Raw genomic sequence first — 22,949 nt, 5'->3', positions numbered from 1 at the left:
CTGCCACCACATAGGGAGAAATTAATTAAGTACAGCATAGAGTGGACCCAGGGGACGGACAACAAAATGTTAACACCATGGCCGCCTAATGGTAGTTTCGATCCATATGCCCAACATTCACTGCTAAACCATCTGCATAATATATACAAGGGGAAGAAGTTGGCAAATCATGTGGAGGTGTTTAACTTATGGAGGATGTTCCAGGGGTCCAGACCAGGACAAAATGGAATGTTCACTATGGGGGAAACACTGGAAGAAAAGGAGATTAAGAAAGAAGGAACGGATGGGGAAAAGGGGTGTGAAAGGACAAAGAATACGGGGAATGAAGGAGAGGGAAGAGAAAAAATTGATAAATTAGACAACATAAAAAAGGAACCGAGCAACGAGATACCCATAACACCGGGAGTGAAAATAGGGGGAGAAGGGTTGTACCCTCTAAGAGAATTAGGAGAAATAGAAGGACAGTTAAGGGCGGCTGAAGGATACTCGAACCCGGCATACAGCCCTCCACCATATGTGGTTCATAGGAAGATGACAGTGGGGGAGGGGAGGATTGGAGAAGAGCAGATTGTAGAGATAGGACATGATGAGTGGGTAGCTGCACAGATATTATTAAAATTACGGGGCTCACTAACGGGAGAAGAGAGGGAGGCAGTAAAGAGAACAGACGAGGATAGTACAAGGGAGAGTGAGATGAAGGGGGAGGAGCTATTACGACAAAGAGAAGAGATTTTGGAGGAAAAACTGGCAAAGCTAAGGGATGAGCAGAACGAATTAATAAAACAGCTTGAGAAGGAGGAAAAGGAGAGAGTGAGGAGAAAGAAAGAGGGTAAAGACGAATTGGACAAATTAAGGGAACGAAATGAGGAGCAAAGGATAGAAGCTGAAAGGGTAAAAGCAGCAGCAGACAGGGTGTCAAGAGTAGTGTTGAGAGAAAAAAAGAAAGAAGAAGAAGATAAAGAAAGGGAAATGGAAATATGGAGGAGGAGGGTAGTATCAGAGGCAGCTAAGAAATATGAAGAGGGGAAAGCACTAGAAAGAGAAAGGGTGAAATGGGAAAGGAAGAAAGAGGATGAAAGAATATTGGAACAGATGAGCAACGAAGTAATGGAGGAACTAAAAAGGAAAAGAGAGGAAAATAGTAGGGAGATGGAGGAGAGGAGTGAAGGGGAAAGAGAAGGGAGTAATAGGGAGAGTGAAAAATGGGGGGATGTATATAGAAGTAGAGAAGTAGCAACAACATCGACACCAGGGGGAGCAGTTGGTAACAAAGGAAGAGGAGAAATGGAGCTAATAGACTTAGAAACAGTAACAGTAAAAGGGAAAAAGGCAGAGTGGGGGATACCATTTATGACTGATTTTTGCAGTGAGGAGGAAGAAGGAGTAGAGAGGGGAGGAAGAAAGAGTGAAAGGGAAAGCTTAGATAAGCTGTACCTCACTAGAACAAACATAGACTCGCCATGGATCAGTAAGAGAAGGGAGGAGCTAGAACGAAGTGAGGAGAGGGTGCACGAACTAGTGGAAAAACAAACCCATGAAGCCACACTATCACCATCTCCATCACGCCCTCCCCCATCGCACCCTACATGCTCAACCGCCACACGCTCGCTGCGCACAATAAAGCTTGCGCCCTTCATGGACGAATTGACTCCCTATGCATGTCGGCTTAGAGACATCCCTAGCCGCAGGCAAGACAGACAAATAAACATACCCATATTAAACACAGGAAATGACGAAAAAAGGGGAAAGGAAGAAGAGGGAGGTAGGAGCAGGGGTAGTAAGGAAGAATTTGAAGTGGTAAAGGAAACGGGGGAAGAGGAGGGGTGTGAAGACTCAATATTATGGAGCGTAAAGGGTGTCACAAGACACAACTTAATGCCACTGTTGGAGAGAGGAGGGGTTAGACCGCAGTATGTACCTTGGAAGCATACGGATAAAGAAAATATAAAATGTAGGCTCCCATCACTAAGTGGAGGTGCGGGTAAGTGGATATATGAAATGGAAAAACACACCGCAGGACAGAAACTAGCAGTAGGAGATGTGAAGGGCCTGTTAATATCAATATTAGGGGATAGAGCGGACGACATCTGGAAGAGAGCAGGATTTCATGGGGTAACAATAACGAACACATCGCATGATGGGGCGCCATTTGCAAACTGCAGGCATGCGTTATGGCAGGCACTGAGAGTACAGTACCCAGACACATCAGACATAGGAGCAATTACTTCCCGTAAGATGCGTGAGAATGAGGATCCTGTTGATTATATCCAGGATATTCAAGAGAAGTGGCGCATGGAAACTAGAGAACAATGGGATAAAACACCAGCCATATTTTATCATATACTAGTACAAGGGCTCCCAGAAGGAGTTCAGAAACAACTAAAGAAAGTAGTGGGAATGGAAGCAAAACCGTGGCCAGAAATACAGCTGACTATAGTACATCACTGCAGGATATGGCAAGGAAAAATGAAACAAAAGGAAGAGGACAGGAAAACAGAAGAGGCCAAACTAGTACAGAAAAAACTTACTAAATACACTATGGAGGGGGCACTAATAACTACGCCCACACCAATGGCCCAAAGCCCCACACAAGTAGTGGCTGCACAAGATCCAGCTCAAATAGCACCCCCACAAAGTATAACACAGCAAGTGCCGCCACTACAATTACACGCACCAAACGTGGGAGGAGGGTACCCAATGCAAGGAGCTGGGTATTATAGTTATAACAGAGGGAGAGGAGGATTTATGAGAGGGAGAGGATACGGATATAATACCCAACAGCAGGTGGGGGGACGAAATCCCTACCCCACAGGACAACCGGTATACCAGGACAACACAGGGAGCTTCCCATGGCAGAGTAGGGAACCACCCGTGTGTTGGAGTTGTGGATTATTAGGACACATGTCACGTACGTGTAGGGTCAGGCCAGGAACACCAGCAAGGAATGAACAGGCACAACCTAGGCCATCACAAGAACAGCAGGGCATACAACAACAACAAATAACGCAACAACAGCCACAAACATATTCACTGCCACAACAACAAGTAGCGCTAACACAGCAACCCCAAACTGAACAAACACAATTGGGTAGGGTGACGGTCTTGGGACACAACCCTTACACAGGGAATGGCCAATCATTGTACCCCCAATAGGACAGCCCACAGACGACCTTGGTGTGTCCCATCCTGTCAGTAACACCTAATAGTGCGGAGGAGCCACGCATAGAGGTAACGATAGGTGACAAAAAGTTATCATTCCTTGTTGACACCGGGGCAACCCGGTCTTGCATAAGGGAAGGTAAATTTAAGATGTCAGGCGAAGCCATGAACACCCAAGGATTTTCTGGGGCTAAAGGGTTGGTTCCTTTTACTGATAACGTTCCTTTATCTATCGGAGATTATGATCTGTCAGTTCCACTTTTGTATTATAGTGCCTCACCAGTAAATATACTGGGGAGGGACATAATGAATAGGTTAAATATGACAATCTCCTTTACAGAGGATGGTATAATTTGCTCTACTCCAGGGATTAACATGCTAGCAGCACGACAGATTATGCAAGCATACTGCGGACGGACAGCGATTAGGGCGGAACCAGTAGATGGCGAGCTATTCCAGTATGGAACAGACATGGCATTTGCATGGATGCCAGGGATAGAAGGGAAAATATGGAGGAGGCCAGCAGCCTATCTATTCCGACCAGAAACACCTGTTAATGAACAAGAAGGAAAGGTGTTTGTAATGGACATTGAGAGCATTATTGCAACAGCTGAGTATATTGCTGTGCACGCCCAAGACAAAGAAGGAAGAGCATGGAGGGCAGTGATAGCACTAGCAGAAGGATGTAGGTTGACCCAGGTGTCAGATGAGGAGCTGTTCTCAGAAGAAAAGGAGGAGGGGGAAATGGTGTTCATGATGAGTGTAGAAATATGGCTAAGAGTGGCTCACAAACAAATAGCACAGAAAATTGCGATGGCACTTGAGGCACCTGCATGCACCCCAGTCCCTTTCTTTAAGGAGGATATGTCAAAGGTGCCCAAATCATTATGGACCATTAGCCCTTATGACGTAGGATGCATAAAAAGCATAGGGGGTGTACGGATAAAATTGAAAAAAGGTGCCATACTACCAAGAGTAAAGCAGTACCCACTGTCAAAAGAGGCAGATGAGGGCATATATGAAACTATAACGGCACTTATAAACAATGGCATATTGGTCCCCTCAGAATCACCATGTAACACGGCTGTGTACCCAGTGCGCAAGGCTAAAGGAGGGTCTTGGCGCTTCATACAGGACCTCAGGCCCTTGAACAACATAGTAGAAGCAGAATATCCAGTAACAGCAAACCCGGCCACAATATTGTGTGGCATCCCAGCAGAAGCATCACGATTTACAGTAATAGACCTTAAAAATGCATTTTTCTCAATACCTTTACACCCCGACTCACAAGATTTGACAAGTTTCACTTACCGAAATACAAAATGGAAACATACCAGGTTACCACAGGGGTATTGTGAATCACCCTCAATTTTCAATAGAGTAATACAGATGGATTTGGGTAACGTTGAGGTGGAAAGCACAGTGTTACAGTATGTGGATGACATAATAATTTGCAGTATAAATGAAAGTAAATGTAGAGAGGACTCCTTAAAAATGTTGACTATATTGGCTGAAAAGGGGTACAAGGTAGACATGGAAAAAATACAATACTGTCAGGAACAGGTACTTTACATTGGCCAACTGATATCCCAACATGGAAGAAAGATTGCACCACAAAGAGCACAGGCCATCTCAAGCACTCCCATGCCACAGACTGTGAGAGAACTGCAGCAATTTCTGGGGCTGTGCAACTACTGTAGAGCATGGGTATTTGATTACAGTTCATACATAGGACCCCTGCTTGAGGGTTTGAAGGAAGCAAATAAAGGGGAGAAAAAGTTGGGGTGGACTATGGAAATGAGGGAGGCATTTGACGAATTGAAGGACGCGATATCAACAGCTCCAGTACTGGCATCCCCAGACTATGAGCGACGCTTTTTTATATTTTCACATTGCGACTCAGCAGTAATGAAAGCAGTATTGGCCCAAAAAACAAGCATGGGCTATAAACCAGTAGCCTTTTACAGCGGTCACTTAGACCCCATGATGTTAGGCCACTTCCCTTGCGAACAAGGTCTCGCTGCAGCTGCTTTTGCAGTAGAAAAAGCATCAGCGATAACGATGGGGTGTCCAACTACACTGTTTGTGGAACATGCACTATTTGCAATATTGAATAAACCCAAGTCCACACTAACTACACAAAGGGCATCAGGTTATGAGATCATTTTGTCTAGGGCTGAACTAGCGATTGTTAGATGTAGCACTGTTAACCCTGCAAGGTTCCTAGCAGAAATAATTGAGGAGGGAGATTACGCCCACGACTGCACCGAACTAAATGAAATATATTCATGTACTAGAAAAGTTGAAGAAAATGAACTAGAGGGAGGTGAGCTTTTGTTTATTGATGGGTCATCAACTATTGATCAAGGAGATGGGATACGGAGGACTGGGGCAGCAGTGGTAAAAATGATGGAGGCGCCGGTGTGTGTGGCTATGAAGTGTGTACAGTTACCACAGCATTACTCTGCTCAAGCCGCAGAACTAGTTGCACTAATATTAGCATTAAAGGAAAGTTTTAACAAACGTGTAACAATATATTCCGACAGTGCATATGTTACATCCACTGTTCACTCAGGGCTATCAAAATGGAGAAGAAGAGGGTTTAGGAGAGCTGATGGCACTCCAGTGCAACATGCCCTCTTATTGGCTGAATTAATTGAAGTAATAAACGACCCCCAAGAACTAGCCCTAGTAAAATGCACCGCACACACCAATGGTGAAGACCACGTCTCAAAAGGGAATGCAGCAGCAGACGCACATGCGAAATATGCTGCATACTTTGGTGAGATATGGAACCCCACAGACTCACAGAGAGGGAGAGGGAGGGGAATGGCTAGGGAGATGTTAATAAGAGAAGGGTACACCCATCTCCCAGCCACACAGATTATGGAACTACAAGCGGCTGCACCAATGGCCGAAAAGGAAATATGGGTAAAAAGAGGATGTACAATGTCACCAACCGACGCACTATGGCGCCAGGGTGGTACTGGGAAAGTTGTAATACCATTGGCACTTTTAAATACCGCCCTGAGCCAATTACATCACCCAGCCCATACAGGCAAGGAAATAATTGCAGCACGAATTAGAGAAGATTGGTTTTGTCCCGAGTTGAATTCTCATGTGTCAAATTTTATCAGCAATTGTCTCACATGTCAACAGTTTACGGCCGGTCATACCCTAAAAGTGATAAGAGGTACCATACCCCGGCCAGAAGGACCTTTTCGGCACCTTCACATTGACTATGTTGATATGATCAACATATGTCAAGGTAATAGGTATATGATTGTAGTGGTATGCCCATTTTCTAGGTGGATTGAAGCAGGGCCCTGTTCACACCCAGATGCATTTAGAGCAGCCAAATTCCTAGTAAGGGAGGTCTTCCCCAGGTGGAGAGTGTGCGAGGTGTTAAGATCAGACAACGGCCCGCATTTCGCAAACGAAATGTTCCAACATATCACAGCCCTGCTGAGCATAAAGCACAAATTTGCATGTGCATATCACCCACAGGCTAACGGTATATGTGAACGCCTGAATGGCTTATTGAAGGAGGCAGTTGCAAAGATACAACAAACAACAAAGAAAAGTTGGTTGTATTGCCTTCCGTTAGCCTTATTCGAATTAAGGAACAGGCCAGGGTCCGACCACCACCTCACCCCACACGAGGTGGTTACTGGACGTCAAATGCGCCTTCCCCTAACGCCAACGTCAAGGGCATTCACTGACCACGAAAGTTCAGCGAGTGTACTAGGTGATGAAATGTATCAATATGTGTCGTCTTTGATTACTAGTGTTGTGTTTGTGTCTCAACAGCTCGAGCGCACGCGGGGCGGGTCCACCAGAAATCAAGAAGAAGGCGCCAGTACAGAATTAGAAAAAGAGAACTTGTGCAAACTTGCCAAAGGTGACCACGTGCTACTTCGCAATTTCAATAGGAAGTGGAACGACAAAAGGTTCACCGGCCCACATCTGGTAGAAGACGTATCACCAAGAGCAGTAAAACTAAAGGACAAGCGTGCCTGGAACCACCTACATGATGTAAAGATATATAAACTGCAGACCCGCCCCAGCGCCAACGACAGGTCCATTGGAAGAACAGCAACAACATCCCCGACGGCGGAAGGAAGTTCTACCACAGACAACGATCCAATTCACTACCCAGCTACCCCAGAGACAACAACTGACGAAGAAAGGGGTGATCCCTACACTGCCCACCCCATGGTCACACGTTCAAAGAGTAAAAATACTTCCGCCATCTGAGCGCAAAAAACCCCCCCCGCCCATTGACTCCCAAGGACAGTTGTAACTTAAACTGAAAGCCACTGGCCGCACAAATACACATGTAAACACGTGAATGTTCTCTTTTTCTCTCGCACATACAGAAACTGCGTATTATTGTATAATTGCAATTAAACTGAATGTTCTCTCGCACAAATACACATGTAAACACATGAATGTTCTCTTTTTTCTCTCGCACATACAGGAACTGCGTATTATTGTATTGTTAAGTAGAGAGCTAATTAACAAGTCCACTGTCCAGGCGTAGATGGTACTCCCAGACGATAATTACCCAGAAGAATTGTCACACCAATTTGTATACGAAATAAAAAGGCCAACATACCTAAAAAGAAGAAGGGTACGTGTCTACTACACAGCCTTTCTCCTGGCCATAGAATATTACATGCCCCACCTCCGCCCATACTTGCCGGTCCTAAGAGACCGATCACTTAGAGTAGCGTGGGAACAGCTCTTCGCCTGGGCACTGAATGACTATTTGATAGGGAGAGCTTAAATAACACAAAACTAACATCTAAAAACGAGCATTTCTGAGAATTTTTAGGCGGGCAACTTTAACGTCGCAAGAATACGCTGCCAGGACTGCAGCAAGGTAAGAGCAAAATGCCGGTGAAATGAGAAGTTGTAATAAAAATAATAGGGATTTTGATGATCACCGGATTTTTGGCTGCCTCTGTCTGGCAGTACAGCTGTGCTATCAATTTTATTGCTGCACCCAAACCTAATATACCCCCGTTCCTTGCTGCAACAGGTGTTACGTCAGGTGGTAGTAGTAACATTGCACCCAAGCAAAATAGAGTTAAACGCAGCACATACTCAGACAATAAAGGTATTGATAATTATGTACAAGATTCAGCACACGTCACAAACAACATATGGTACCAGCACATGACCCGCATTGGTAAGCAGACAACTGAGGATAGCTGCTACGTCTGCTCATTAATACCATACGCCATGAGTGCTTCACGAACATTTGTTGCCACAGAAATAAATGAGAAGATAGCGCAGTGCATAATATACTTGGCACTGTTCCAGACGAAAGGAAGATTCCAAGGAACTGTAGTGCACATGACATGGAAAACACGAGACTCATACCCATATGAAAACAACTTCCTCAAGACCTACTTGAGTTATCACAAGACCAGTTTACATGCTGAAGCATTCAAATATATAACAAGTGGCCCTGCAAAAGGAGAAACACAGAAAGTAACACTGCAGTATTTACCATGTGATTGGTACGCCACTGAAGTTCCGGGTAAACAAGGATGCTGGGAGAGGCCGCTACTGACGATAACAGGAAAGGTGTATCTGGACAACAGCTGGGAGATAGGAGTGATTGGCAGCAACATGGTAACAAAAGAAACTATCTCAACCATCGAGGCACACAATCACCGATGTTGGACGACGTGGATCAAGTATGTACCAAGGCTCACGTGGGTAGAAGAAGATGAAGACCCAATAACGATACTACCGTTGACTGCGCCCAAGGTATGCTACCAGCATAAAGGAGAGGTGGACGTAGGATATAACACCAATTGTGCAAGTGTGACGGAGTTACCTGAGGGGGGAGCGGGAACAGCAGTAATAATGGACCATTATTGGGCCTGTGGAGAAAAGGCATACCATACGCTGCCTCCCCTGTGGAATGGTGTGTGCACAATGGTACACGTCAATGTGCCATCACTAGTGGTACCTAAGAAGCATGTCAATGTGGCGAAATTTCCTAGAATGAATGAAGGGGATAAGAGAAGAAAGAGATCTGCACCACTTCGGGAGGAGCAAGGGAACAGGACCAACAGCAATGACACTGTCCTAAATAGAAGAAAAAGACAAGGAGAGCCGCTGACAGGAAATTACCTGTGGGGAAGGTCGGAAACAGCACTAACATCAATACCGCCAGAACACAGACTATTTAGCAGAGCAGCAATGTTCTTCTCCTCAATAATACACCCGGGACTACAGGCTTACGCAAACGCAAAATGGCTCCAAATAACTAGATGGGAACTAATGATGACCATCAATTCTACAGTAAATGGGTTCAACGCAATAAAAGAGGAGCTGCGAGCTGTAAGGATGGTAGCACTACAGAACAGATATGTATTGGACCTTCTCACAGCAATGGAAGGAGGAGTTTGTGCAAAGATAGGACAATCATGCTGCACGTTCATACCTGCCAATGATGCTGACAATGGTACACTGACAGAAGCAGTTTCGCAATTGGCCCAGATGCACTCCAAAATGATGGATGAAAGGAACGGTGTGAACAAGGATAAGAGCTGGTTTTCACTGTTATGGTCATGGATGCCATCTTGGCTGTCAGATGGACTGAAAATAATAGTGGGCTGTACTATATTGGCTGGAGCTACCCTGATCATAATTAGATTTTGGAAGGCACGGAAGGCACGCACTACTGACGAGTTGCTGGAAATGGTGGGAATGCACCCCTTGATGCCAACAGATGACGGCCAGCATACAGGTGTAATAATACAGGAGAGGGAGAAGCTGCGCACCCAAATTATCACCAACCATCTAGACCCACCATCCGTGAAGATCGAGAACCCAAGAAACCCCAGGAGCTACATAGGAAGATGGGTATACTGTACTCCTGGAGGTACCTGTGAATATATGTATTGGTCCTTTGAAGATCATGTAAACCACTATGGACATCTCGGAGGAATAACTAAGATATGGCGAGTAAGAGGAGATAACGAGAAGGATATGTTTGTGGTCGACAAGTCGACCAGAGGGGGGACTGAAGTGGGAGAATGGAAGACCAGGCTCCCGTCCTTCGCCTCTCGTGCATGGCCTAGAGGGTCACGACCCAAACACCCGCCACGAGAAGAGTTTGTCCATTTGCCAGACGACCAGATACCCTGGTACAGGAACATACGGATGTGTCCATCTGCCTGCCCAACAGCCCACACTGGCCATGCCGACACCTGCGGCACGGATCAACTAGACTAAAATCTACACGTCGTTAGAGATGCCATGACGACCTAGACAACGGGAAGCACATCTGTACAAATGTACACACTGGACACTCCCACACCAATCTACACGAAGAATATACTCAGTGCTATGACGTAGGCGACAGGCATATTCACGGACGTGCATCTTTATTATTTTTACATAGGCTTTCAGAATGCAGAAACGCAAGACGCGTCATGAACTCTTCTACTAGCTTGCTCACGCTTCTCTTGAAACCAGTTACCGCCATGAGAAGTATAATGAAGACAATACTGGTCATGAAATTATATGCTCCTATAACCTAAAGCACCTGTACACCAAACGGACAACTTATGCACCAGGCCCAAGGAGGCCTCAAACAAGAGCTCCCGTGGACATTAACAAGGCAAGAGTCAGTTGCTGATCCTGCAGAATGAGCTTGGCGAAGCAACCAGCCAAGGTCGCAATGTTGCAAACCTACGTTCCAAGAGCAAATCATCAAAGGCACGATGTTGCAACCTCGTACTCCACGCACCAACGTTAAAGTCATCCGACAAATTAAACCAGACGCGCAGTAGAAAAACAATATTAATTGTGCAGAATTCTGCCTCTTTCACAGTCCCTCCCCACGTGACCAAGCCGAACCTGACGAGATGCCAAACCCAGGAGAACAGAGGCGTCTGGATCCCTCGCTACGAGACACTGGCAGATACACTTGAAAGGCTCAATGGACATCTGCAACAGTGGGAGCGGTCCCCCGTCCAGCTATGAATAAGTCCTCACATTGTCTGCATGTACCCATAGTGAAACATTGTTACAACTTACAGGTACACCGAGAGCTGGGAACGACGGTGGTCCCAGGCTGGGAAGCTCACGGGCGCACCAATCAGAACATGGGGCTCTTATCACTGACGCCAGCAAATTTAGCCAATCCCCAGGAGTCTTCATGTAACAATTCTCATGTATCTAATTGTAAGGACAACCCAGATATACCACCTGACTACACCTTGTCCACTAATATCATTTTCTATATGTGTGCTATACTAACCCTACCACTCGAACACCCAATTAAGAGTGGCGATAGGTTTTTTGTTAACTTTCTGAAGTGACGCAAGTAGCGCGTCATAATACCGTAAAAAGGGCCTGCGAGCCCCACGATTGTGTGTGTGTCAGGACGAACGCGTACGCTCCTTGACCCATCCCTGCCGTTTTGTCTAATAAACAGCAGAGTCACCTTGCTCCTTGTGTGCGTCTCATACTCTATCTCATCTCATCTGGGATATACACGGGAGGAGTTGGGGCCTCCCTGCCTGGAGGTCGGCGGACGGCCCGGCCGACCCCGGCAGAATTTCCCCCCGACACTTTGTCCAGCACTAACCCTACCCAGAGGATCTTGAATTTGTGTCCAGTGCTGGTTCAACTCACAGGGTCTCAGAGCACCATACAAAGTTGAAAAGGGAAGAGGTAAACAAGAAGGCACACTACTTTCAGGACAGGGTTGGTTTGAAGATGAGGATAGACAGATAATGGCAGGGAGGTGGTCTGGCTGTGAGGCTGGCAGTAACCAAGGCTCTGTTTTCTTTCCTCAGCCTCTTTATTTTGGTGGTGGAAGATAGCCGGATAGGTATCTGGAGGTGTGTGGCTCTGAAGGCTTAATTACTTTTATTCTCGATTGACGTTTCCTGAGATTGATAGTCATGGTCAGCAGAGGTTGGGAGCCCCATATGTCGGCCGGCCTACTACAGTCAGTGTGGTCACCACTGTGTGGTCATTGTTGAAACTGGGTGAGTGGTGCCTGCTGTAGCAGAGACGTTTATGGCAGGCTACTTCATGTTGGCTGGGTGGGGGTGGAATCTTATAGATCAGGTAGTTTATTGTGCTGCTTTTAATGGACTCTGGATTTAGTGGTTGTACGAATCCTTAATTTTAGCTCCTAGAACAAGTAATGAGATTGCAAGGTATGTTAGTGGACAACAATAATATTTACTGCAGTAGAGCAGGATGGGATTGAAGTATAAGCAGTAGTGGCCAGATGTTGCCAATATCACAACGTAGTGAAGAGCAAATTCAGTGTGAAAATATCACAGTATGACTATTAGCCAGGCACAGCTAAGTTCAGGATTCATTGTGACAGGAGGCAGATACTGGAAGTTGTCGACAGCAGCAAATACAGTGGAATGGTTTTCACATATGTTGTCATGAGGCAAAATCCTGTGGTGCAGATATTATAGGTACAGAATGACATAGGTGAAAAATGGGAAATTGGTGGTCCAGAAGATCAGGAAATTACACTCTCGTGCAGGTGTCAGCATGGAACAACCTGGGAAAAATACATTGTGGTGAAATCTCTCAGAGTTCCAAGGAAATATCGCAGGGCACATGTCAACAGAGTGCAAACATGATGGTTTAAACCGACTGAGTACACATGTGTTTGGGTGCAAGCATTGCAGCTCGAATTGCCACTGTGTGAATATTGCAGGGTGCAAGAGTGATACTTCAAACTATCAGGGGCAAATATCAGAGGTCAAACCAGAAGGGTGCAAACATCGCAATCGAAATAAGAAGGGTGCAAGCAGCAGTGTGCAAAGCAGCAGAGTGCAAACATCAGAGAGTAATCCAGCATAGAGGAAATATCACAGTGCAAACTTATAGGGTGCAAACCTCAGAGTGTAAAGTGGCAGGGTGAAAATATCTCAGTGGACCTCACCAGGGTACACATATCACAGTGCAAATTAGGAAATGCCGAGTTGCTAATTCACTATAATTCCTACGACCTGTTTCATCTAAATTCTAGGCATCTTTTATTTGCGTTCCAGTCCACCTATAGCATGGTGGAGTTAATGCCTGGTTAGGAGTCAAGTACATATGGGGTGCCTCCAATATCTAATGGAGATGCACCGGGAAAAGTATCCCACACAATGGGGGTTTGAAGGACTATAGGGTAGATTATTAGAGATATATTCAATGTCTTGCTACATAACAAGTCCAAACATTTCTAAGAAACATTTGCAATTCAATAACTCGCCAGAGTTTGCACCACACATACACACAAATCAAAGCAATTGTGACATATGTCTAAATAAGTATGATTCTGATTCAAGATGTCTTCCTCTGGAGCCTCCTCGTAGACCACCGAGAGGTCTCACACTTTGAAGATATGATACAATATGCCCATGCATTTTATATGCCATCAATCAGTTTTAAAACGCAAACGTGCATAGCTGTGTAGTCCTAACTTTCAATGGCATCCATTACTCACACCAAAGCTCAGCACCCGGTGTATCCCAAGTTGTAGCTGCCAACATAACACCACTCCTCTCACTATCCTACTCCCTCTTCACCTTACTAACCCATCCCACCTTCTCATTTGCAGATCCGCCAGAGCCTGGGACCAACTCTGTTGGTGACGGTGCATGGTACAAATACATTTAACATTTAACATTTAACTAATACGTGTGTCGTCACTGCGTACTGTCAATGAAGCAAGAACCTCTGCAGAGATGCTTAAATGAAATCACCTGAAGCTGGAAAGATTGCTGCTGGTGGGGTCGAAATAACCCTTGGCGATGCGTTATCTTCCAAATAAAAATGAGCGGTCTGGAAGCATTTCCTGCAATTAAATAAATAAATACACATGAATAGGAGGTGGATAACTTCATTATTGTCATTGAGTCAAGATTATGGCATGGCCTGCTATGCAATCATTTCACGAGGAGACACGCACGTGTAGCTCTGTCTGTAATTGCACACATTTGTTGCCCCTGTACAGAATACAGAACATGCTGAGGAAAGACTCTGAGATTTCAAAGTAGGTGGACTGAAACATATTGGAAAGTATCCACTTATAAGACTAGGTTCCTGTGACAAGACAGCTCCAGTATACAGCAGAGGCGTAGCTGGGATTATCTAACAAGTGGGAACTTAAGCTATTGTAGTTGGGTCCGCCGCGGTGACATTAACATCTGTAAATGCCCACAAAGCGCTGCGGAGTGGGTATTTACAGACTTTGGGTGGGCCTTGCCCGCTCATGCCCTACCCTGCCTATGCCTCTGGTATACAGCAGGCTACAGTGGCAATGCTGCCAAAGGTTCGTAGAACAGCAGCTTTCAAAACTGAATCTACTCGTCGTTTTATATGAGAGTCCTTTATCCCTCTTGGGAGGATAGCTCAGGGGCAACATGCTCGCCTTGGAAGCAAGACGGCCCGGAGCAACAAAGGTTCGATCCTCGGGTCCACGGTTAGAAACCTCTGGGTATTAAGCGCGTTATACATAACCTATCATATCATATCAAGAATGAAGGTTGCATGATGCAACTAAGTGGTGGGCTTGCTCAGGCTGGGCGGATCAAGGCAGGCCCATGCTAAAGCCATGGAGCTGTGGAAGATCTTCTATGCACAACCGCATATGAGCCCTGGATGGTTGCACGCAGGAGTGCCAGTGCTACCAAAAGCTGCTCGTCTTGGAGTTGCCGCCTGTGCACCTCGATCTTCGCGAAATGAAGCTCCTCAGTGATCCGCAGCGCAATCTGGCACCTATGCTCCTTCGTCAAATGTTGACGAGAGCAACATCTGTACCAGAAGAAAAGGTCAATCACCCACTGCAGCTGGAATCGCTGCACAGCCCGAGTAATTACATTGATTGGTAATTACACCTGCCAAGGGCCCTCTTCATTAGTGGTCATTTAGGCTGTTCAAAGGGCAAAATTACCACCTGGGTTACTTTAAATAGAGGAGTGCAGACAGCATCTTCCTTTTATATTCTTGCGCTTGCATCTAATTATTGACAAGGATTAGAATTAACCGGCTTGCCATACCAAGCTACACAACCGGTCTATGTTTTCTCGCTGAGACACACATTGCTGCAAGTGTAAATCTCTGATTCCTATGGGATACAAAGTTCCATCACTTTGGGGGCCAAGTTTCAAATTGCAATTTGCATATTTGAATATTAATATGTACGTCTCTTTGTGTTCTTTAACACACTTCTCTCTTAGCAAGCAATGAATGTGTGCGTGATAAAATACTTGCTGTGTAAAACAGTTGCATGTACTCGCTTATATTCTCAAGGGGTAGTCCAATGTATGCAGGTGTTATAGTCAGACCAATCAAGTCACCTCCACAGCTGGTGTCTCTCATACCCATTTTCTGAAAAACGCCAGGACATGTAGGTTCACCAGCCTTTCAAAAAGGTGCCTTACTGGTGTGGCAAAGGAATGCCCCATGATTCATCAAATCTCAGTATGTTGTGAATGGGCAATGCTGTAATGCAACAGACTTCCAATGTATTTTTTCCGATACATTTCCCTAATGGATTCATTTTCTATATTATTGCAACTTATTTTATACCTATTTTCAGTAGTGCTGCTCACTGAGGATGACCTAATTTTATCAGAAAAGTGTATTCAATTTTATAACATCTACAAATGTGCAGATTTGCAGGTATTCAAAACAAACAAAGGTGTTTTAGTAATCCATGCTGCAACATCTCAACCTAGTTTAGCTATCATCACCATGTTGGAGGGAGTACATGGTTGGTAACAGCCCGCAGCCCAAGCATAGGCAAGCATGAGCGAAGCTCGAGCAAGCAGTACGCGCCCCCGAGAAGGCAATGATTGCTATTTGCACCCTGGGGCTCTGTCCGGGGTATGAACAGTTTTTTTTCTGTTGAAGATGGGCTGTGCACGTATTGCGCGAGCCCAATCTCCCATGAAAAATGTTTAAAAAACGAGATGCTACTGCCATAGCAAATGGAAAAGGGCCCTACACCCATTTCTATTTCTATGGTGCCAGCCGCAGGTGGAAAGGAGCACCAGAACCGGAGGACAATGCTCAGGTCTAGCAGATAAGGGGGGGGGTGTGGGGGGTGGTGGAAGGTTACAGGATATCTTGGGGGAGAGGAAGAGTGTGGGGAATTGGGAGGCAAGAGGGTGGGGCTCCTTGTTGCCTCCTACAATTAAGAAGGTGGCACCCAGGGAAGGGCCTTGGATGGCTGGAGAAATGTGGGTAGTACACAGTGTGTACTCGCCCATGTTTCCAGCCACCTGATTGGCTGAGCGCTTTTCTCTGGGTGCAAACCTGCTTTTAGCCTATGTTCCAGAATAGAGGCAACCATTTTGACAAGTTGTGCACTTCCTTCTGCGACTTTGCTTTTTACTCCAAATTTCTTTTATTTATCACATATTCAACTAATACTATTTACTATAACAAAATAGTGAATAACAAATGGTTGAGTTAACTGATCTGCCAATAATTTATTAAATGGTACCGACTAAAAGACAACATGATTTAAAAAAATAATAATAATAATTTGAAGAGAAAAGTATTGGATTTGTTCGTCTTCTTTCTCCCTGAAGGTGGCGAAACAATATGTAATCCACTTACCAAAGTGAAAAATGATAAGGATAGCCGGTCTACCTAAACAAGTTTGGCTATTTATTTGTTTATGAAGTGAAATTGTCATAGTGCGCTGATCAAACCTAGAATATTAGCATGCCCAATGTGCGCTCTCATTGGACAATCTGAAGGCTATACCAACCAGCACAGTCCAAAGATTTTTGGGTGTGTCATCTTTTCCCTGTTCAAGCCTTGAGAAATTGGCATCTTAAATATACACTAACCCCCTCCTAGTGGCGGAAATGTAAAGAAAAACCCACAACGCATGATCACTGCTGGATCTGATGTACAGCAAATACAAAATCTGCCACCAGAGTGTCCTGGCCTACTACCAGTATGTCCCACACACTCATAGCCTTAAAGGCTTGACCACCGGCTGTACCGTGCGGTCTGGGTCTTTAAACCTCGATAAAAACCCGTGAGGTGCAGGGATTTTCATCACGGCCCATAACGGTAGTACTAGGACCATGTCTACAAAGCTGGAGTCTTTTGTCACAGCATTTCAATCTCACTGTTGTCGTTATTTATTTTATTTGAATTTGCATTCAGTGCTGGCCCTACCCAGAGGGCCTAGGATCGCCTTACGAGTTTTAAAAGTGTAAGAGTTGGGAGGTGAAACAGAAGGTAAAAACATTTTCAGGATAAAGTAGGAAGATTGGAATAGACAGGTGATGGCAGGGGGGACGTGAAGAGGGTGGATTAGGTGTGGGAAAAGAACGTTCAATTTTAATTGGGTGTAATGTGCTAATATATTTATGCATTTGCTGTACTTGGTGTTTTGGTCCCTCAAAATTCATTAAAGGCCTTGCTGCTTTAGGCCTTTAACTTGGTGTTGCATGGCGATAATGGCAGGAATGGCCTTCTCTGTAGGTCTATAAAGCTATAACAGAACCTGTGATTAGATGGCTTTCTGTGCACATCTTGTAAAACTGGCCATCATTACAGTCTGTGGTAAAAAAATAGGTTGATATGTTACAACATGGATAAAATAACCTTTTAGGTATGCAGGGATGTTTATTGAAATACCTCTATATCTGCACTTTAATTTAAGAACATAGAATAAAATTATGTTTTTGTGAGAAAATGACGGTGCTGAAAATGGGGGCCTAAATCTTTAAAGTCAAGATTATATTCAAATAATATACAGAATTCACACTGTCTGGTCCAATGTGGCAACAATCCACCGAGCCTGGGAAGCGCACCCATCTCTTGGATGGGGTATGCGGATGACATAGTTTTGCTCGATCGAACTCTCTGGGGCCTAAAATATACTTTAAATGTCCTGACACTGTATTGAAAAGGAAATGGCATGATAATGAACCTAAATAAGATCTTATAAGTGCAGCGTAAAGGGAAAAAGGCAGTGTACCATAGTTGGTGGCTAGACAGCACTAAGCTGAAGCAAGTCAAGAATTACTTCTATTTGGTTGTTCTTTTCCTGGAATTCCTTTCCAGTCTATAGTTGGCGGCCCGATGATTAACAGGCTGATGCGAAAGTGGCAGATTTTGAGGAATTTTGTAAAAAGTAGTGGAGGAGAGTCGATTGAGGGCCTCATTGAGGTGTACAACACATCTGCCATCCCCACCTTGTTATGTGGTATTGAAGCTATGTTGGATGTCAATGCCAAATGGCTGAATACCATTGAAGGAAATCATCTGGGATTAATTGTGGGTGTACCTCAATCAGTGTCAGTAGAGGCTTTGAGGCTGGAGTTGTGGTTGACCTCGATAGCCAGTCTCTGGAAGATGAGGTGCCCCCGATTGTATATGAAGATTTGGGAAGGAGAGTCTGGGGTCAGTCTGAATTCTTACTTGCAGTTATTGGGGGGCGCATGGTAAGTCCAGACCAGATAATTTAGCACATTGTAGTCTGACCAATATAGTCACGAGCCATGTAAGTGATATTGGCCTACAAGTGAAGGATATGTCGGAACCCGGGGTCTTTCTTTTCTAATTGAGGAAGCGTACCTTGTTGTGGGATCGTGGTGTGACTGTAGATGCACTGTCATCATGCAAATGTTACATAGAGTTCACAAAGCAGAGCTTTCACTGGCGTGCATCTAGCAGATATCTTACCAAATTCTGCAGTCCACCCCTATGTGGCTATGTGCTATATTTAAGGTTAAATATGCAGCCAGTACGGGAGATAACTGGGGCCTGGATTATCGAATCCCGAGAGTGGAGATTATGAAGAATCTGTGGAGTTCAGGTAGAATTAAGTAGGCATATCTTGACATGCTGTGATGGTCTGGAAAAGCTATATGCAAAGGGTTATGAGCGTTTTACGGCAAAGTGCGGGGTTACAAATCTGACCGGTTTGGTCTATGCTTTATTCTGCAGAACAATTGAAGGTGGTGGCGGCGGCCTTTACATCTGGTCAATAGTTAAAATAAGGTTGATCGAGAAGGGGGTAAGAGCTTGAATGTTTGTAACTCAAATACATATGAAGGCGTGGTCTTTTTCATTGGAATGAATTGATTGTGGTACATTTTATGATCAATTTCTATAATGGGTGTTAACGTTGTCTTTTAAAGATGTTCACTTTTCATCAATTATTTTAATGAACACTTTTTGTATTGATTTTACGGTTTATTAGGCTTGTATTGGCCAAAAGCATAATAAATCAAAAAAATATATACACAGAATTCATCTTGTAGGGAACTTGGTTGAATTATAATATTTGTTTGTTTGTTTATTTTATTTAGTATAGCGCTCCAGACCCAGGGGTATATGGCCGCTTAGCGAAAGGTTACAAAGTTACAGAATATCAAGACAGTACTTACAATTATACAATTGTGGCGGTAAAATGCCATATATGAATGTACAAGCAGGCAGTTAGATTTCAGGATATGTACAATATATACAGATAGTAATATGCTAGTATATCTGAGGGTTGCCTTCTCCAGAAGCCAGCTGATGACTAGTTTTCTGAACAGTTGGAAGGTTTTGGCCAGTTTAATGTTCATCGGCAGGGTGTTCCAAAGTTGGGGGGCAAGGACAGTGAAACTCGAGCCCCCGGCTCTTTTGGCGGTGAATCTGGGCACCGTGAGACAAAGAGTGTTGGAGGATCTAGTAATTCTAGTGTTTGGTTTTAAGGTAAGTTTGTTGGTAAGGTACGGGGGGGCTAGGTGGTTTAGAGCTTTGTAGGTAAGGCATAGGGTTTTTAAGTTGATTTTTTGTTGGATGGATAGCCATTTGCAGGATATTCTTGTGTGGGAGATGTGCTGTCTCCTAGGAATATTTAGAGCTGCTCTCAGCGCATTGTTCTGGAGGATCTGAAGTTTCTTGATTATAGGTTGGCTGGCATCAAGGTAGAGGCTATTGCAGTAGTCAAGCTTCGATTGTATGAGGGCCCTAGCCAGAATGAGGCAGCTGTTCGTGGATAGAAACGGTCTGCAGGCCCTAATTAGTTTCCCAGTGCAGGCGGTGGCTAAGGCGGTCATGTTAACTTGTTTGGAGAGGTTGGTATTGGCGTCAAGGTAGAAGCCTAGGGTTTTCACGCTTCTCATGACAGGGATGATGTTGCCATCAATGATGAAGTTAGAGTAATCTGGGCTAAGTTTCTGTAAGTTATTGGGGGATCCGACTAGGAGAAGTTCGGTCTTCTCATCATTCAGACAGAGACCGTGTGTGTCCATCCATGCCTGAATGATGGCGAAGATTTTGTTAATCCTAGTGGCGTCTGTGTTGTAGTTACCAGTGATGGTGAGGAGTATCTGGGTGTCATCCGCGTAGTTGGTGTAAGTGACACCCAGATGGTCCAGCTTATCAAAGAGGGGTTTTGTAAAGATGTTGTAGAGGGTAGGGGAGACGCAGGACCCTTGTGGGACACCACAAGTAACGGGGATGGGGTCTGCTGCAGCCACAGATGAAAAGACCCTCATGGTTCTGTTGGCTAGGAATGATTGTATCATTGTATCCACATGACATCAGAAGGGGAGAAGTGGGCGGCAGATGAAAGGTGGTTACAGAGTATTTTATGGTCAACCAGGTCGAAGGCTGCTGAGAGGTCTAGGAGGAGTAGGATAGCTGCTTTATTTCTGTCTTTGATGTCGTCAATCTGACTTTTGAGGTCAACAAGGACAGTTTCCGTTCCGTGTTGAGGCCGAAAGCCAGATTGACGCAGGCCTAGCAGTTGGTTGGATTCTAAGTAATCTTGAATTTGCAGGTAGGCAACTCTGTTGAGTATTTTTAGCAGGAAGGGGTCCGTGGTGATAGGCCTGTAGTTGGTGGGAATGGCAGGGTCGAGAGATTGTTTTTTAGAAGGGGGAGAACCCATGATTGTTTCAGGTTGTTTGGTACAGAGTTGGTCGAAAAGGAGAGGTTTACTAGTTTGGAGATGAAGGGGGCTAGGTCTCGCGCAGCATCTTTGATGATATGGGTGGGGCAGCTATCCCCTTTACAGTTAGAGGGTTTGAGGGAGGCTATGATTTTTTGGATTTTGGGAATAGTGACCATTTTGAATGTGAAGCCGGGGTAGTCCCTGGTCGGGATGGCTGTGCTAGGTATGAAAGCGTTACTATTTGAGAGTTGTATTCTTTTTGACTCGATTTTATTTTGAAGACCAGTGATTTTGTTAGCCAGGGCGTTTTGGATGCTGGTGCAGCATGGTTTGTCCTTGACACAGGTATCGGTCTGGGGGTTAGGGTTTTCTAATTCCTTCAGGATGGTAAATAGCTCTTTAGCAGAGGATTGGGCGTTATTAATTCTGACATTGTATGCTTCTTTTTTGGTGCGGATTATCTCTTTCTTGTAATGGGAGGGGATGGTCATGAGATTGGATTTGTTTTCTACTGATGGGTTAGTTTTCCATTGGGTTTCCATCTTGGCTTTCTCTTTTCTAAGAGTTTTGAGTTCCTGTCCGTAGCAAGGGTTCAAATGGGCTCTGGGTTTACCTTTGCGTAGTTTTAGTGGGGCAATGGCATCAATGGCGTTAGTTAGGGCGTCATTGTAGGTGGTGACTAAAGAGTTAGGGTCTGCTGTGGCTGGGAGTGTGTTGAGGAGGGGGAGGATCAGAGGAGTGATGGTCTCCGCAGTGATGTTGTGCTTATTTCTCGTAAGGTGGGCTGGTGCGAGGGGGCTCTGCTTAGGGTTAGGATTGTTTAGGTTGATGTCAAATGTTATGAGGGAGTGGTCAGTCCATGCGAGAGGTTGTGGGGCTTTATAGGTGATATTGCAATTAAGGGCTGCGACCGAGTCGATGGTTCTACCTTTTTGGTGGGTAGGTAGTGTAACGACTTGAGTGAAGTTGTGCTCAGATAGGGCGTTAGCCAGAGAAGCGGCTGGAATGTCGTTCGGGTCATTGTACCCTAGATTAAAGTCACCTAGAATAATGTTTTGGGAGTGGGGCTTGGAATTCTCTGCTATTAGAGAGGTGATGTCTTCCTCGAACAGGCCTATGGGGCCTAGGGGCCTGTATATTAGTTGCAGAGTAATAGTGCTCTTAAGGGTAGTTTGTACTTTAATGGTAAGGTGCTCAAACGATTTTAGAGGAGGGGAAGTGATCGGTCTGAAGTCAAGTGAGGATTTGAAGATGATTGCAACACCTCCTCCGTGAGCATTAGGTCTGTCCGCTCTAAGAATGGAGTAGTTGTCGGGAATAGCAAGAGTGAGGTGGGGTCCTGCAGCTTCATGCAACCAAGTTTCTGTAGCAGCCAGAAATTCAAGGTCTCCTGAGAGGATAATGTCAGCAATTTCGGTGGGGTGGGCTACTATGGATCTAACATTGAGTAGTGCCCCTTTTAGTAGTGTCATGTTAGTGGCATTAGCGCTGTCCTTAGTTGTGGTCTTGGTCTTAGGTGTGGCAAGCCGCTTGCTAGATGTAGTGGGGAGTCTGGCGCAGAGTCTGTTATTACGGACATAGGGAGTAGGGTAAGTTGTAAGGCGGTGTCCTAGTGGACTGGGATGGTGAGGGTTGGTGGCAGTGTATTCAGCTTTAGTTAGGTTGATAGTGCTGGGTGGGGTGTTAACTGGTGTGGCATTAGCTTTGGCAGCGATGTGTGGATGGGCAGTGTGTGGGAATGGTGGGAGGGTGGGGAGGAAGGGTGTGGGACAGGGGATGGGATGGTGTCTGGGGCAGCTCAGTTTATCTAGTCCATTGTGGTATGGTATGTAGCTGTTGCTGCTGCAAGGAATGCTATTGCTCATAATGCAGGAAG

General features: G+C 45.1%; 1 protein-coding gene across 8 annotated transcripts in view; it reads right to left on the bottom strand.

Moving 5' to 3' along the window:
* PTPRZ1 (protein tyrosine phosphatase receptor type Z1) overlaps nucleotides 1-22,949 on the bottom strand; it is a 949,709-nt gene that overhangs the window by 245,114 nt on the left and 681,646 nt on the right. For all 8 annotated transcript variants that reach the window (XM_069629084.1, XM_069629085.1, XM_069629086.1 and 5 more), the window contains one exon: nucleotides 13,917-14,008. In XM_069629084.1, coding sequence (XP_069485185.1) covers nucleotides 13,917-14,008 — 92 coding nt within the window. The remainder of the gene's footprint in view (nucleotides 1-13,916; nucleotides 14,009-22,949) is intronic.

Source organism: Ambystoma mexicanum, chromosome 12 (genome assembly GCF_040938575.1).
Source record: "Ambystoma mexicanum isolate Mex_15411 chromosome 12, UKY_AmexF1_1, whole genome shotgun sequence".
Lineage (NCBI taxonomy): Eukaryota > Metazoa > Chordata > Amphibia > Caudata > Ambystomatidae > Ambystoma > Ambystoma mexicanum.
This window is presented reverse-complemented; position numbering and strand designations above follow the sequence as displayed.